Source organism: Cottoperca gobio, chromosome 5, assembly GCF_900634415.1.
Source record: "Cottoperca gobio chromosome 5, fCotGob3.1, whole genome shotgun sequence".
NCBI lineage: Eukaryota > Metazoa > Chordata > Actinopteri > Perciformes > Bovichtidae > Cottoperca > Cottoperca gobio.
In genome coordinates, this window is record NC_041359.1 from 4,019,587 (window position 1) to 4,037,485 (window position 17,899).

General features: G+C 40.3%; 1 protein-coding gene across 2 annotated transcripts in view; it reads right to left on the reverse strand.

Annotated features, from left to right (window-relative positions):
• Window positions 1-17,899, reverse strand: part of phactr3b (phosphatase and actin regulator 3b) — a 50,818-nt gene that overhangs the window by 22,957 nt on the left and 9,962 nt on the right. Inside the window, exons 1-8 of one of the 2 annotated variants that reach the window (XM_029430664.1) lie at window positions 10,583-10,782; window positions 7,043-7,201; window positions 6,790-6,864; window positions 6,523-6,663; window positions 4,861-5,088; window positions 4,573-4,780; window positions 3,553-3,743; window positions 1,455-1,608 (exon numbers count right to left, since the gene is read on the reverse strand). In XM_029430664.1, the coding sequence (XP_029286524.1) occupies window positions 1,455-1,608; window positions 3,553-3,743; window positions 4,573-4,780; window positions 4,861-5,088; window positions 6,523-6,663; window positions 6,790-6,864; window positions 7,043-7,201; window positions 10,583-10,589 (1,163 nt within the window). In that variant the 5' untranslated portion in view covers window positions 10,590-10,782. Of the gene's footprint in view, window positions 1-1,454; window positions 1,609-3,552; window positions 3,744-4,572; window positions 4,781-4,860; window positions 5,089-6,522; window positions 6,664-6,789; window positions 6,865-7,042; window positions 7,202-10,582; window positions 10,783-17,899 lie in introns of those variants that run through there. The other variant, XM_029430663.1, reaches the window with a different exon arrangement.

Genomic DNA, 17,899 nt, shown 5'->3' on the forward strand with positions numbered 1-17,899 from the left:
TCCACACTTAAAAAATGAGACCACTTGACCTAGAAAAACTTTGTCTAAGGACACAACAACAATTGAAATTGTTGCGAGTATTCAAACTGAGGCATGATAACGTTTGCTTATTCCTCGAGGCTACATCCAGGGGGGTCCGGGGGCATGCTCCCCAAAAGTTATACATGTTAAACACACAAACACAAAGTTAAGTGTGTAAGTGTGTCAATTTCCATGCCGGACTAATGTCAGAAATTTGGTTTGTGTTTGTGTTTGTGTTTGTGTGTGGTGAGTTGTAATGAACCCTGCATGTTAGGTCAGCATTATTTTTTTAAATAAGTCAATAAAAATAAATCATAATGTTGCTAAATTTTTGCTTTTTAAGGCTGAGGCACTAAAGGGGGGGGGGGGGGGGGGGTAGAAACCTAACATTACCCTCAGCTCAGCTTTGATTATTGCTGTGATTTTACTTGATACTTTTATAATGAAATAAATACATTTCACATGCATGTCTCTTGTTTGGGAACCCTTGTTATACTGTGATTAGATGTGCGTGTGATATTAATTCTGCATCCATATAATACGATTGATTTCAACAGCAACACAGAACACATCCTGAATCCACACTTCTTCACTGATCAAAGGTGTCCTGTGGACATATCATGTTTACGCTGTGTGTATCATTGACGTGTTGAATGCATTTCCTTCCACTTAAACATCTGTGAAGCCGATCTGTGATTTAAAGTTTGAAACTTTCTTTACAACGTGAGACTCGTGTCGGCTGATATTGTAAGTTTAGTGCGGGGCGGCTATTCTACAGCTGCTCTGTGCTGTAAGGGAGCAGAGGCTGTGAATAATATAATTATAGGTGAGGACTGAAGGACAAATGTCTTGAAGTACAGACTCTAGAAATCCTTAAACCAGTACAGACCGATCACATCCATCCCGTCCTCAGCTAAGTACAATAGGTGTAAGACTATTTCCTTTCTTGGCATTTTGTGAATTTATTTGTGTTTATTTAATACACCACAAAAGTGAATTGATGGAGCTCGAACAGCTGATCTCCCAGCTGAAACTCTGCACACACATGAAATGATATATCGGCGGTCTCCGGTTGTCGGACTGACGGGGGCCAAAACAGAGACCAAAACCAGAAACCTGTGCTCTAGAAACCTGAGCTTTTACCACAAATGTAACCTCGTGATCGTCTCCTCATATCCGTCTTTGCTACTAAACTCTGAATAAAAGCTTTACCCTCTGCAAGTTAACATTCAAACACTTCTTTCAGCTTTGCATTGAGCGTACACCGTGATGTGTTTAAGGACTGAGCATTTGTTAGGGGATGGTGGAAGAGAAACACAAGTGTAGACAGCAGTGAGTGATGAAACAGACATACATGGGGCAGAGGAGGGTGGGGGGGTCTGATGGGGGGGAGCTGATGGTGGGCTGATCTGGGTCCACACAGAGCGACTCACTTGGCCAGCTTCAGCTCAATCTGCTGCCGAATTTCCTGCCGCTCCTGGTCACTGCGCACAGGGAAGATGTTGCGGTCCTCCAGCTCCTGCTTGCTGGGTCGGTTCCGAAGCTTCACAGCCAGCAACTCCTTCCTCACCCTGCGTGGGAGCGTCCCTGTTGTTGTCCGCCACAAATTAAGGTCAATAACGACACAGTGGCGCTCCGGCTAAACCCGCTGAACTAATCACCACACAGCGGGCTTTTGTACTTTCTCATAAGACCTAAGAAAACCTAACACCTTATTAATTAAATACATGTCAACATGCTTATACAAGATGTTAAAGTATGCACTTAGCTTACTTCTATAATGCCTCTAATGATATTTATGGATTAGTATAAGAATGTTCACCCTTTGGACCTTTGCATGTTTTTTTAACAACTTCAAATTATGGATGAATTCAACAACTAAATAAATAAATATTTTAGGTTCCAAAGAGTGTAAACATATTAGACACTACAGGTGAACAGGGTCAAATAAATGTCCTAATATTTATCCCCATGAAACTTCCCCAGCTGATTACTTACATTAAAACAATTAGTTTTCTGACATGATATGTTTCATTGTGCAGATGAGGCATTATCTTATTAAATATGAGCTCATTTGCATACATTACCAGAACAGAAATGTGAACATTGGATGAATCTTTGTGAATAAAATGTTATATGAATCAGGCTATGAATGATTTATGAACAAACCCCTCTGTATAAACCTTCAGAATATAAATAGGAATGAAACTGGAAAGTTTGGTGAATGTAAGTTCAACTGAAGTGGAGACTTCTGGCACTTATTAGTGAAACCTATGTATTTATGTAATCATAAACTAATTAGACTGCTGAAATCAGATTATGAAAACTATTTTGAAAAAAAGGCCTTTAAATATATGTATTGAATTGGGTAACACTATTTAACTAATAGATGTCGTCATGAAACTTCCCCAGTTGATTACTTACATTAAGTTTACTTAAATGTTATGTTTAAATATGCAAATGAGGCGTTATCTAAAGCTAACTTTTGGTGAATTTAGGAGCAAATCTAACAACACAAATAGACAAAGTTAGTCGAATAAATTCCTAAATGTGTATTTTGCATGTTTTCTTTCCACTAGTCTTAAATAAGACAAAATAACCCAAACTCTTAAAATTAACCAGTGCATGAAAACATTATGTTTCTGCCTTAAGTTCTGTAAATTCATAAGACTTTTATTAATTTTCTAAATCTACTCCATTTTGTTCTTTGCCATTTCCCGCGCTACACAATTTTTTATTTACTTTATCGGTACTTTTTCCTACACACTTATTTCACAATATAGAAACAATAGGTCTTTTATGCTTTGGCCTAAATATAAATAAAACAATTATTAAAAAGAAAAGAAAATCTGCCGTTTTAGCCATTTGGTGGAAAATATTAGAGTGTGACACATCAAAGGCTCTCTGCTAGTGGAGGAGAATAGCTTCTTACAAGGACCAGGCTAAATAAACATCTCTAGGTCCATTATCTCATTTTTCATTTTGTGACATTTCTAGTTAAATGGGCGTGTTGCTGCTTTAATGTGGCCTAATTTTACAATGAATTAATGCAATTGATTCTTAAATTATTTTGTTAATAAATGATTAATGAAATAATAAAGTTGTCTGTCAAATTTAGTTTGTCATTAGTAAATAAAAAATGTTTTTCACAGAGTGATAACAGTGATACTATATGGTATTTTGCCCAGATATGAACACAGGTGTGCCTTGAGGTTTTGTCTTGGTGTTTGGTATGCCTTGGCCATGGAAAGTTTGAAAACCACTGGTCTAGATGTGTCCTGCTGGGTCACAGACAAGTTAACCGCAGCGACCCACACGAACGGCTAAGAATTAGGCCACCGGAGCAGATGTTGACGAGCCGCTAAAACTTAACACGAGTAAGTCTGCTGCTAATCATCATGGCTGTAAATCTCCCTGTCATGCTCTCACTGTAAACACACATCAGCAGCTTTATTATCCACTGACAGGGAGGCCAGATATTGTTTTTACATTAAGCGGCAGATAATGGTAAAGAAAACAGAGCACACCTACCGGAGATGACAGACTCGTTCCAGCTGTCCGGGTCGTTCAAGTATTCGTCCAGACGCCAGTTCTCTTTGTTCTCGTCAGACTCCTTCTTGCTCTCCGGCTCCCTGGCAGGCTCCCTCTCGGTGCTGGACGTGCGGGACAGACGGCCATCCAGCCGGCGTTTAAAAGACGAGCGTGACTCCTTCGTCTGGAAACTGAGCTCACACATCACAAGAACAAGCCTATCAGTTACAACTTTATTATACCATGACCACTTAGAACTCTCAATTCTGATTGGCTGGAAGGTGTGGATTCACTTCAAGTAATCAGACACCTGGTACACCACATGATGTACCGGTTTGTTTGTACTTTGACGACTAATCGATTAGTTGATTTAATCGACTGTAAAAGTTCCTCTCATGCAGGAGCACCACTTTATATCTTGTGACTCATACGTTCTTTGGAAATAAGTCATTCAGCATGAAACCAGCTGAAAGACTGATCGACTAATGAAACTGACATGACAGAAGTTACAATCCTTGACTTTTACTCCTACTCACAAACTTAAGCCATTTATCAAATGTTTAAATGATTAAATATTATTCTGAATTGAAGAGAGCTCCAGAGGTGTCTTAAGTTAGAGAAGAGTAGATCCTGGATGACTGCAGTACTGATCCTTCTGAGAACTTTCATATCAAAATTTCAAAATATTTGTCAGAAAAACATAATGCACAGATTAATCTATAATGAAAATAGATTACATTTGCAGCCCTTGCAGTCATATTTTTAGATGTGTGTTGAGTAGGATATGCGGTTTTTGGTCCATATTGTTCATATTTTGTGTATGTGTAATCAGCACAAATGTGGGTTTTGGGGTTGGATTTTAATATTCTGTGAGCAGGGTCTTAAGAGTCTAACAGGGATAATACTATATCATTTATTAATTTTTCATTTTGTAAAAAATAAAAGCATCTCATGTGATAAAATCTACACAATAATATTATTAATAATGCTGATGCTGCACATCTTTTGGCAAACTCTGACCTGTCCTGTCTGTGTTTGGTGGCCAGGGCGCGGTGCAGTTCTTCAATGATGCAGCTAGGGGGCAGCTGTGAGTGCAGTGCCGCAAGGTGGGGGGACCCAGTGGGTGTGGAGATCCGGCCTCTCAGCAGGGAGCCATGAGGGTCTTTGGGGAGAGTGAAGTTCCTGGGTAAGGTGGCTGGGGACTTCTTCACAGGCACTGAAGGGGCACCTGGGAAGGAAAGTCGTGAGTGAGACACTGCCGCAGACCGGTGGGCTTTTTTTACATCAGGGTTCTCCTGGTGAACTCACAGTCGAGGCTTCCCATTCTGGTGAGCAGTTTGACTGGTGGCTTAGGTGGAGGAGATATTCTGGCACGTACGGGCGGGGCCGCCGTCACCTCCTGTTTCCCTTCGACAGCCTCCACCTTCCCCGGCGGCTGCTCGTCACTGGGGTCGCTCAGTGACGTGCTTTCATCTTCTCCATCTTCACTCTGACTGGGTTCTCCCACTGTCTTTGAATCTTCTGTCACATCTTGTACTGAAATGAAACATCAACAATGGTTTGTTTAGGAAGTCTCTGTCTCCACCTGGTGGACAATCAGAGACACCGTGTTTCAAACTAAACCACAAAGACAGCTGCACCATGGGAGATTGTAATCAATTTTACCATTTTAAAATCAACCACAACCCCTCATTTTATTACTAAAAAATAAACTTTTTATCATCTTGAAGCACTCACAGTAACCACAATAAAGAACAATATGCTATCTTGATTTAAAACAACTAAAAATAAAGAAAAACTAAATCATTTGAAAGTTTATTTTTATGGAATGCCTGAAAACATGCCTTTAAGGACGTTTGTTTTCCTTTGACTGTGTTTGGTGTGCATAGTTACAATGAAAATGTACAAACACAAATGTATAGCTGAATAAATAAAATGATAGAAATGGCAGAACTGGTAGTAGATCGATCATGTCGATTGATAATCGACACAAGAAGAGAAAGGACTTCACTTTTTTACCTTCTGTGAAAAAATGCATGATGGGAGTTAGCTGTCCGTGGGCTTCGGTGGAACACTACTTATGATACCATGCACCCCAAGATCATTCAAGTCCATTATATAGAGTGCTCTGATTCTCACTAGACATTGGGCAGCACAGTGGTGCCTCATTGCAAGAAGCTCCTGGGCTTCTATCGCCTTTTTCTGTGTGCAGTATGTATGTTCTCCACACGTCTGCCTGGGTTTCCTCACAGTCTTTTTTTTTTACACAAACACATAACACAAACAAACCATGTTGATATAGATCCCTTATATTTTCCACACTGTGACCAATCTACATACTTAACGTGACATTTAACAGTGCTGGACAGTTTTCCATACAAACAGCTGACTGTCAGGACTGGATACAGGCTTAATGAGAGCTGTGAGAATGAACCAAAACAATAAAGTTGTGGGCAGTAAAACCAAAACAATGAGCTGAAAGATTGCAGGATGCTCCATAGAGCTGAGGGAAACCGCAGAGTCAGGTAATAATTCTCCTGATATAATCATGCTCTACATTCTGAACAAAATAATGATGAGGATTCTTTGTCATTATAAGCTTGTGTCATCTTAGATAGAGATAGATAGATAGATACTTTATTTATCCCAAGGGAAATTCAGGATTCAGGAAATTCATCTTAATTAGAACTAAAATAATTCCTTGAAAAACTCAAAATAACTTAATTACTAAAATCACTGAGGCACATTATTTGCAAAGAGACTTTGTTTATCAAGTTTACATTTTTCTAAAAAGGAAACTAATTGGTGTTACAGTCTTATTTTCTCTTTTGTATATTTACTCCTTGTGAATACTCAAAATAATCGACCGCTGCAGCCCTAAACCTAATGCAGCTTTAACACTTCAAAATAAAAAACGTGCTTTGAATATTTTCTGATTGTGTTCTCTCAGACCACAGTACTGTACTCTACCTGTGGAGGCCTCCAGATCGCTGCCCAGATCTTCACTAGTGCTGGCCAGCGGGGCCACGGCCTCCTCGTCTCTGTCCTCAGCATCAGACTGAGGCGGCGTGTCTGGATCTTCACTGTTGCCCCCACAAGCAACATCTGACTCTGCACACAGTGCACAGTGGACGAGGACAGGAATGAGTCGGCATAGTTGGGCATCATGTGGCTAAACAAGTGAACTGTGATGAGCCTGCAGTCGTATGCATGCCTTTGTGTGTGTTCATCTCACACCTGTCTCAGTCTCTCTGGGGTTCCTCCTGACGAGGTCATCTCTCTTCTGTCGCACAGCTGCCTTCTTTTCCACCGCTAAACAACACAAACATTTATGAAACTGGTCCACTGATTGCACGGACAATAACAACATGTGAAGCAGCCTGGGTCTATTTGCAAATACAGCCTTTAGTGTTCCTATTCCCCGGAGCGATTTCCTCTAACCAAGCCGGCGTTCACCGGTGCTGATGGAAGTCTTACGTCACACACTCACTTGCAGAAGGCTTCAGCTTCTCGTTTTTCTTTTTCCTCCATTTCCAGGGTTTGAAGATGCGTCCCAGGCTGGCCAGCTTGCTGTTGCGGCGGACGGGAGGCGTACGAACCCCTGAGACCAGGCAACCTGAATGTAGTGCCCTCTGCTGGTCCATCACATCTACAACACAAAACAAACAGCCTTACAATAGACTGCAGGCAACATCAAAATTCATCCCGAAGACAGATGACAGACATCAATCAGCGCTCCGACATGAGGAAGTTCTTAAATCCGCTCTAACACAATTGGCCGAGTACTGCTAACACATCATCATCATGTGAGAGTAGCTGTACATGCCTTATTGATTCCAGCCTAATTTCTAAGGAGAAGCGAGCGGTGGGGAGAAGACAGAGAATCACATTGTTTGGGAGTGACTCACATGGTTTCAGGGCAGCCAGACCTTCCTGGCCACAAACACACAGACAATAGAACGCTTTTAGAAGTCACACAGAGAAAAAATAAAATCAGCTTCAGCACAACTGCCTTTTCTAAGGTCAGTGCAGACATCTGCAGCATGCAATCCCCACTGACTTTACACTATTTTAGACTGCGTCCTTATCTTAGGGGAGTACACAGCAGTTTGACATCATACAGTAGTGACAGGATTGTACAAATCTTACATGCTGCTGCTGACAGACTGCTTTGTTTTCAGAGCATCCTGCTGCGTCTCCAAGTCCTGATTGTTTAGTTTGTTTTTTTCTGTTGTCCTGCATTTGTCATTATTTTTGGGTACTGACAAGGATTTATTCCAGTGTTTTGGATGGCGAAGGTGCCTTGCCGGCAGAAAGGCCTTTCTAACAAGGAACCACTTCAAAGTCACACAATAACATAAAGTAACTACAGCTTTAGTACCCTGTTGGAAACATACACTGAATAGCTGTCTCACGGCTAAAATATGTTTTGCTGCTGCCCCCGTCCACCGCAGAACATGGCTCGGCTTCCCTGCTGGTACTTCTGTCTGTTTCTGCAAACTGGGGGCGTGCCGACTGCCATCTACTGTAGGGTATACACTGACTATGGATAAAGACATCATACAGCCTCACTTCAAACAATCCAAATGATCCCCATATTTAGGCTGATCAATTAGCAGAAATGATATATATATTTGACTGAAAGCTTCAACACAAGTTTTTTCATTGTTACTTGATGAATCGATTCAGTAAAATTCAGTAAATATGAATCGTGACAAATCGGCCATCACAGTTTGCAAGAGCGGAAGGTGACATTTTCAAATTGCTTATGTCTAAAACTCAAAAGTATTCAATTAACTATCATACAAGACAAAGAAACAAAACAAATCTGATTTGAGAAGCTAGACTCATAGAATTTTTGCTATTGTTGCTTGAAAAGCGACTCAAAAGATTAATATTAGTTGATCAAGTGAATCGTGTGCAGAAGCTCTGATCTTTCTTTATAGACAAAGGCAGGCGATCAAAGGCTGCTCCTCTTAGCTGGTACTCTGACTCCTCAAAGAGCTCTTCAGTCTGCAGACTGAGCTGGAGAGGAGGGATCACAATGATGGACAGACAGGCAGGCAGATAAGCACAGTGGCTGACTGAGAGAGAGAGGGGAAGAGAGAGGGAGGGAGGCAGAGAGAGAGAGGGAGAGAGAGAGAGAGAGAGAGAGAGAGAGAGAGAGAGAGAGAGAGAGAGAGAGAGAGAGAGAGAGAGAGAGAGAGAGAGAGAGACAGGTTCCTTGGAGAAAGGACAGAAATAGGCACTCCTACACAGTCTGGCTGAGACAACGAACTGACACCTCAGGGAGCCTGTGGGCTGTGCAGGGACGTTCTATGAACACTTTCATTTTCTGCGTCTAAATCCACAACATCTGCTCATGTACATCCCTTAAGAAATTAATTACATACAATAATTACCAGCATGTTGAAGGTGGCCAACTTAACAGTAACTTAAGCAAAAGTGAAACATATTAATACATAATATATATATATACATACGTTAAAAGCAGGGTCAAAATCTAACTGATATCAGAAAGAAATGTCTCCAGTTCTACAAAATGATGCATGGAGGGAGCAGCCAGGGATATAAACTGTCGCTACATTACACAGACTCCAGAGATATTACCTCATACAACCCCACTTCAAACAATCCGCACTATCCCTTTAATGGTCAAAATCAAAAAGTGCACTCGGGGGCTAGAGCTGCAACTAACCATTATTTTCAATATGAATTAACCGGCCAATTATTAATGTTTTAGTGATGGCCATTATTTCCTAAAGCTCAAAGTGACATATTCAATTGCTTTTTTTGTCTGACCAGCAATCTAAAAAGATATTCAATTTACTAGCACATGAGACAAAGAAAACATCGGACTGGAGAAGCTAAAAGAAAATACAGAGAAATATTTTAGCATTTTTACTTAAACTTTGCTTTTAAATAAAACTAGCAAGCTAGAAGTTCCAGCTGTTTGATCTGCCTGCAGAAGCTCCAGCATCATTTCCACTGCATTTACAAATGCAACTGAACAGACTTGAGCCTGCTGCACAAGAGATAACATTACGAACACACAGACTCCGCTAACACCACAAGGCCAATCATCACTGATCCATGAACGAGCTGACACCTTGGCTTACACTGACAATCAAAAGCTGCAGCTTGACCGCCAACAATGAGATGCAGGTCAGTTGCCCAAGTCATGTGTGCCTGCCTAGGATGAGGAATTCAGGTCAAGCTTGTAGTAGCAGCACACCCAGGGTCAGGCTGCCGTTTCCATGGTTACCACGCTGGATGCTGCAGAAAAAGGCCCTGGGAGGAGGAGAATCACCAGGCATGAGGAATAGGGAGTTGCTGGGCTGATGGGAAGGCTGTTGCCACACAGAGAGATGGAGAGCTGCAGCCAATCACGGCCCAGCATGTAACTATGCATAATGTAAAGTCAGGGAGCCACTGTATTTTTAATTTACAAGTTATGCTGAAATATTTATTCAGATGTTGGGGTTTTGAGTGAACATTAACATGTATTTTCTGCAAATGCAGGGGGAAATCATCTTTTCAAGAAGGAACAAGAACATGTATTGATGAAGTTAGTGTACAGTGTAACCTAAAGCACATCTGCAGCTGCTGATAGAGAGCCAGAGCAGCACAGAGCACCTGGACACGTCACAACATCCTCATCGCTCACATTTAATAACCTGTTGTCAAGAGCTTAATGCTGCCGAGTGTTTTTGAAATAAAATAGTTTATATCACCAGGAAAAAGTCATGTTGTAAGGGAATAACATATGAGTTATCATACTTATATCACCACTAAATAATTCACTACAAACTCGGTGCTAAACGCGCACACAACTGACTGTCGGGACATTACACCGCAAACACAGGAGGAGCTCGCGCCACTTAGTACTATTTGCTCATAAAGTCAAACAATACAAGCCCCAATGGGCACATTACACATACGTTATTATGTTTATGGTGAATATGTGGAATGCTCCGCCACAAATTGACATGAAATCAGTGTAATATTGAGCCAAATAACACATACATACATAGCATACGATACACAGCTGTCCAGTCCTCCTGCAGCTCTCGGTGTTCACATCATATGTTCCCAAAAGAGCCGCCGGGCACCGGAGACTAGTGGTTTTGCAGCCGCGGTGTGTTTTAAGAAATAAACAGACGAATAAAAATACTCAATGTAACAGCACCACGTTCAAAAAGGTAAAAAAAATGCTAGTTTAACGGCGACAGGAGGAGTCGGAGTGAGAGGAAACAAAGTGTGAGCGGAGGAGCTGGGTCACATCTGATGTGCCATGTGGACCTCGCCCCTCTGGCCGGGAGGAGGAGGGCAGCTAAACTGGCACACACTCATAAAACGTACTATTACAGTAGTTTACAGTGCACAGTAGATTACAACACACACACACACACACACACACATACACGCACACACAGTTTACAAAGTGATCATCAAATATGATGAACATTACTGATAAACTGGCAACTGAATATACTTAGATAAGAAAGAGTAATTTTGACATAGCCTACTTAAAAACATATCTCTACGTATACTAGCACATGTGAAAGTATTCTTCACAGCTTTTATATCCTCTTTAAGCACTTATTCACATACTGTACCTATCAAAGATCAGGCCCTGCTTTTACAAAGGTACATATGGCTCAGTAAATAATCATCACAGACAGATTAATTATCTGGGCCAATATAAACTTATTGCAAAAATATCAGCATCATCATTTGTTAGGCTACATAGTTTGTCCATCAGAGAGCACTGACAACTTCAAAAGTTCAAATTGTTCAACTCTGAAACATTCCACTTGTACATATTGGCGATAATTCTTTATTAAGTGATTTTATGCTATCCTCATTAGGAAAGTTTGTTATCTTTTGGGTTTATTAAGCTAAATGCTAACAATGACAATGCTAACATGCTGGTGTTTAGCAGGTATCATGTTTACTATGTTCGCCACCTTACTTTAGAGTGTTAGCATGCTTACATTTGCTAAGTGGCACTAAACACAAAGTGCAACTGAGGCTGATGGGAATGTCATTACTTTTGTTTCATTAGATATTTAGACATAAACCAAAGTATTGGAAATGTTTATCATTTGACTGATGGCGCTGGGGACCACCAAAGTTATTACAATTCACCCTGAGTATTAATTATTCAGACGTTATTCATCACGTGGCATGTAAACAAAGCCTTTGTGGTTTCAGATCAATTTTCTAGACGGCCATTCATACACACAGCAGGAAGGGCTCAGCTACATTAGAGATGATAGAAGTCAACGGCTGAATTTCTCCTCAGGGACACATAGGCAGTAAGCAACAAATGTAAACAATGGCGTAGGCTACACACTGAACATTAATCTCATTCAATATTTACAAGACTTCCTCTTATATGGCTGAAAGGGTGTGCACACAAATTGTGATCACTTAATAAAAACTGACACATGACCTCAAGCTTGCTAACTTGAACATAAAGTAATCAGAAGCGACCACAGTAATGCAGTCAACGTTTGCAGTGTACGCAAAGTAAATCATGTGACCTCAATGCTAGCAGTGGGTATAATCATCTTGGAATAATGTTACCAAATCGACAACACTGTGGGAATACATTGTATTGTGGGATTTCTAGCAAGCAGTAACCTCAGGGTCTAAACATTAAAGCCAATACGGAAGTGCCTTAAACCACCATTTGCTCTAATGCTCAGTAGGACTACAAAAAGAAGTCCGGTTCTTTAGAAGTCTATGAGAAAATGACCCTACTTCTCACTTGATTTATTACCTCAGTAAACATTTTTCTAATGAGTCACTAGTTTCAAGTCTTCTTCAATACAGCACAATGTTCATTTAGTTAATTATCTTCCCATTTAGAGTAAAATAGACAATAGAGCAGGGTATGCTTTAGGGATTGAGGGGTCGCTACCACAGTGTAGACTTGTTTTGGTCTTAGAGCTTTTACAGTGTGTTTTCAGTTCATGAAAGTTAATTGTAACATTTTGTCACCTAAAAGTGTCTTGTGCAGTGTTTGTTGTACTTAGCTCCACCCTCTCGTGTCACTACTGGTTTAAGAAAAAACAAGATGGCGACGGTCAAAATGCCAGGATTCAAAACGGTAGTCCACAAACCAATGGGTGGCGTCTCAATGACTACGTCCACTTCTTATATACAGTCTATCATTTTCATCAAAAAGTATTGTACAGGCCGTGGCTAATCAACTGTATGATTTCTTAGAGCACTATTTAGTGTACAGGCAGCATATAGGTAATGATTGTTTGGACACATTCTCATTTAGCAAACAAGCTAACTTATGGGCAGTTTTGTGACATTTTGTATGGATCATTTGAAATTAGATAGTGAAACAAAGACTTTTGGAAATAATTTTTAATTTATAAAAGCTTCAGCTGAACTACAATTTTATAATGATGACTGTTGTAATGAGTTTGTCCCCACTAACATTAGATCTGCATTAGGGAGGGATCTCCTCAGGACCAGTTAGGACAGGAGGAACAATACCTGCGGCCAATCACGCTTTCAGTGAGTTCAGTGTTACAGTGTTTCAGTGAGTTCAGTGTTACGATAGACTGGGGGATGATTAAGTGTAGTGCAGTCACAAGCGAGACCACGGAAAATGGAGAAACACGCTCCACATCAGCAGTATAACAGCTAAAACCTGCAGTTATGGAGTGTCCATTTGTGGAACAATTTGCACCAAAGTACTTTACAATTGATTGAAAACCTCAACCGCAAAGTGGTCACACTCTCAGTGATGGCTGAGAGGCTTTTTGTTTCTTAGATTAGCCACAAAGTAACTGAAGCAGAGGGCTGTTATTGATAGCCTGACATAATGTTCAGAGTTGACAAAAAAAAATTATAAACTAGAAGGGCACTGGGAGAGCGCAGACCTCCTCCAGGCCCTTTCCAAGTGAAAATGATCAAACATTTAGTTTTGAATTCCTTTGCAGATGGTTCATTAATATTAGATGTATAGTACCTCTGCAATGGTGGATCAAATTGCAGACGTATGCATTAAATGAAAGAGAGAAGAGATACTGCAAATGTCCAAACAGCTTATGTCAAACCCATCAAAAACCAAAGAAAGCACTCCATGTAATTATAACTATAATTATATGTTCTGAGATACTGAGCATCTAAAGTTTGAAATATCAGCTGGTGCTTAGCAACCAAACTCATTTTTAAAAGAATGACCACGTAAGCATAAAGTAATATTTAAAGCTTGGGAATATGTGCAGTAAGTCAGCACTGTGCGATTGTCTAAGTACATCATCAGTTGTTGTTTTTGGGCAAGTTTTGTGACAATTGTTGTAATTTTATTTTGCCTGCTCAGACAGCGGAGACAAACAGTGTGCGGTAATTTGGTGAATTGAGGGTTTATTTGGACCACAGTTGGTACATACACACCTGCGTGAGTATTTCGGTAATCAGTGGTTGTTGGGCTGATGTTGGAACATTTGAACATCGCCCAACACTAATGTGAATGGGTGCAACTTTGACTTTACGTAAACACACACCATTTTCGTTTTCTATAAAGTTCTTCCTGCTTGCAAGACATTCCTTCTGTTCCATCACATTGTCGCCAAGTTATCTAATTGTCCGTTTAAATCTGCATTTACTTACTTGTCATTCCTGTTTGTTTACCTTCTGCTGCCACATCAAATTGTGATCCATGTTGCTTTACTGTCTGTGATGTCACATTAATCCTGCAGGTTTTTGTTTACCAGCTGTCCTGGGAGTTGAACCTTAAATAGCTTGGTAATGGTGGCACACAACTCCAGACATCAATAATCCAAAATAAACCTAAACTAAATATACTCTAAGTGTTTATGGAGTTGGTGAAGGTCATCATACTAGAATTTTATAATGCTTGATTCACCTCCAGACCTTGAGTTATATAATAAAATATGAATGTGACAGGAGCGCACAAGCAATCTGAGATGTCACTCTGCGATGGTCTTTTTCTCATCATGATTGCAGCTGTTCATGCATGTTGGCTACCACTCTTCATGCTACCAACCACCTCTGTTAAGGAACCCATGTGTGTGACACAGCAAATGCTACATCATCAAATACAGTAATAAGTGGAAAGACAAAAGCAGTCAAAGATATTTATTTAAAGATGTCAAATCGTTGAAATATGTGCCCACAAGACACTACAGCCCAATAGTAACTCGGTACATTAAAGCAAGAGCAACTTCACAGGATATAAGTGGGAGGACGACCGTGTTTATTTATTATGTGTTTGACATTTAACTCCTAAACAGGCATTGCATTGTGACAGTGCTGCCTGAAACTGACATTTTACGTTCATAATACCCTGCTGGTCCTCCACTCCAGTACTGTTCCCCTTTAAATCTGCTGAATCATTTATCAGGTACAGACACAGCCTCTGCATCCTACGAGCCAATGCAGTGTCGCATTGACAGATTAGGGGACTGAAGCAGTGGGGAAGACACTGCCTCGACTGTGTACTGTAGTGTGTGTGTGAGCTGCAAACAAAATAGTGTGAGGGATTCCTCTGGAGGGGATGTTTCAAGGTTGGGAGGAGGCCAGGTTTCTCAGGTCGGACTTGATGCTGCCTCGACATTGCAGGAGGGTACTTTGTCGACTTGATTAATTAATTAATTTTTTTGGTTGATAGAATGTCAGAACTAACAGTCCACAACTCAAAGAAATTCAGTTTACAATCATGAAAAACAGAGAAAGGCTAAAACCAGAAAACATGTTTCTTGCTTGATAAAATACTAATCAACGACTCATTGGTTATCATAATCAGTTTCCAACAAGTCCTCCAAAGTACACAACAAAATCAATAGTTTCTCTTTGCCTTTTTTTGCCATTCTTTTTTATTTGCACACATAAAACTGCATAAAATCCAAATTATGAAAACATATAAGAAATGTGACAGGAGAGGTCAAAAAGCCACAGGCCTATACAACAGACTTCACCTCTACTTAGCGAGAAAAACTAAGAAAAAAAGAAAACGAAACTAAGCTAATATAATTAAAAAACATTTAAATTATTAAGAAATGACAAGAAGCACACAAATGAGCTGAAAAACTAACCAACAGTCCAATAAGAACAAAGAAATACATGAAAAACAACACGGACAAAAAGAAGAAGAAATAAAGAATACATGTACAAGTCAAGAAATAATTTGACATCCTGGATGAAATGTGATGACAATTTACTTAAATGGCAAATAAAAAAAACAAAGACTAGAACATCTCGGAGAATGGTGCGTACAGACAACACAAAAACATACCCTCCCTGGCCAAGGCTAGAGATGCCGCGAATGAATAAAAAGGACATGGTTGTTTTTGGGAAAAGAACGTGGTTTAGGTTAGAAGTCTACAGCCACCGCAGCATCTATTTGAGGCTGTATTTATGCACAGGGCTGCTTTTAGCCTAATGTTAACATCATATATATGGTACAAAGTTGACTATATTCACCATCTTTGTTTAGGTTGTTAGAATGACCCACCGACGCCCAACATCCTCCATACGAGGCTTTTTGCTAGTTCCAGCTTTGTTCCAACTCAAATCCTGGTGGTAATTTACTGCGGCACGTAGAGTAGTACAATAACACAATATAGGCAAAATAAAACTGCTGATAAGATGTACACGTTATGATATGATACATACATACACAAATAAGATGTACACATTATGATAATACTGAGAATGATATGAGAATGATCTTAGTGCAATAAAAGCATAATGCAGTAAACAAGTTCCTGACCATATAGTCATAATTCATATAATGACAATAGAGGTCTTATCAGGTAAACTATGAGGTAGATTATATTTCAACAAACGACAAATGCCATCATTTTTTGTTGATTGACTAATAATCCATGGATCTTCAACAGGGGTCTTCAGAGTTACAGCAGGTGGGCCTCCCAATGTATGTTTGATAATGTTTTGAACGTCCCTGCTCCGTGTCACTTTCAGCTACGCAGTCCTTTACCTAAAAAACGTCACTAAACGATTTATTGACTAATTGTTGTAACAGTAGCGCTTAGCTAATGAAAGGAAGCATGTGATGGCTCCGGTCCTTACAGCAAGTGAGTCTGGATGGAAGGAAAGTAAAGAATAAACAATCTATTTGTAGAAAAGACAACTGGTCCATGTCTGTAGCTCCCTCCTAACAGCCATACTTTTTATTTGCATGTATTTCATGGGGTTAGCAAATCAGGACAGCAGTTTGGTGCTGATTAGTAGCTTTTGTTTTTACTTTTAGGGCTTCAAAACCAGCCACCAGTTTCAGCAGATTTCTGCAGCTGCTGCCCCCACCCCTCCTCCGCATCCTTCTTTTAAACTGCTGAGAGATTCAAGTCTGACAGCGATCAAGCTCTCCATTCCTACTCTGGGCTTAAGCATTTGCTTTAATTACATCTGCCACTGAGAGCAAAGTATCTCTTTTTGTGATAAAACTCTCACGAAGCTGTTTCTATTCCCTATATGGGATTCGGTGGAGATTTTGTAAAAACAAATGACTGAAAATAAACTCAGCTTGGGGAGTCTTGAGCCTTTATTCCTGCTTTTCCAGGACATCCAAGAAGAGATCATATCACAGCTTTGTTTCTGTTTGTCTGGCCCTTCCTATCCCCTTGTTGTGGGCTGAGGATGTCTAAAGGATCAGCTGGATGCTCTGCTGTGTTGTCGTGTGCAGCATATTGCTTTTACTCAGCTCTGAAAGGAATTAGGTCAGCACATGAAACATTCATAAAAGATACATTATGTGTAAATGGCTGACAGCTTAAGTCAAGTAGCTCTCCCTGACAGTCACTGGGTAGATCTCTGCTTCTGCTTACACATAGTAAGCTGTGTTTCTTTCTTAAAACAAAGCAAAGTATAGCATGTGCACACCCATCCTCAGTGCAAACATGTGATATGTACAGCAGCATCTATTTAGACTAATAAAGGCAGTGTTGCTCAAGTACAAATCATGGACATAGAGAGCACAATGGAGCATAAAAGCAAAGGTCTGATGGGAGAGAAAACAGTAAGTTGGCTGTGAATAATTTGCAGAGCAGTAAACACAAGCCCTTCATCCCTTTGGCCATGGCTTCACCACCACACTCTTCTTTATTTGGCTTTTATATTGGAGAACTTGAACACACCAGAGCAGCATTTACTACTGTATGTGTGACACGCTTGTTGTTCAGAGATACCAGATTGTTTGGTAGTTGGGGGAGGGGAGGCGGTGTGTGTGTCTGTGTGTGTGTGTAGCGGGGGAGGGGGTAGTACAGTTCACCATAAAGTCTGTACATGGAGACAGAGATATTAATCTGTTCTCTGAAAGGGAATACCTTGAGACAGA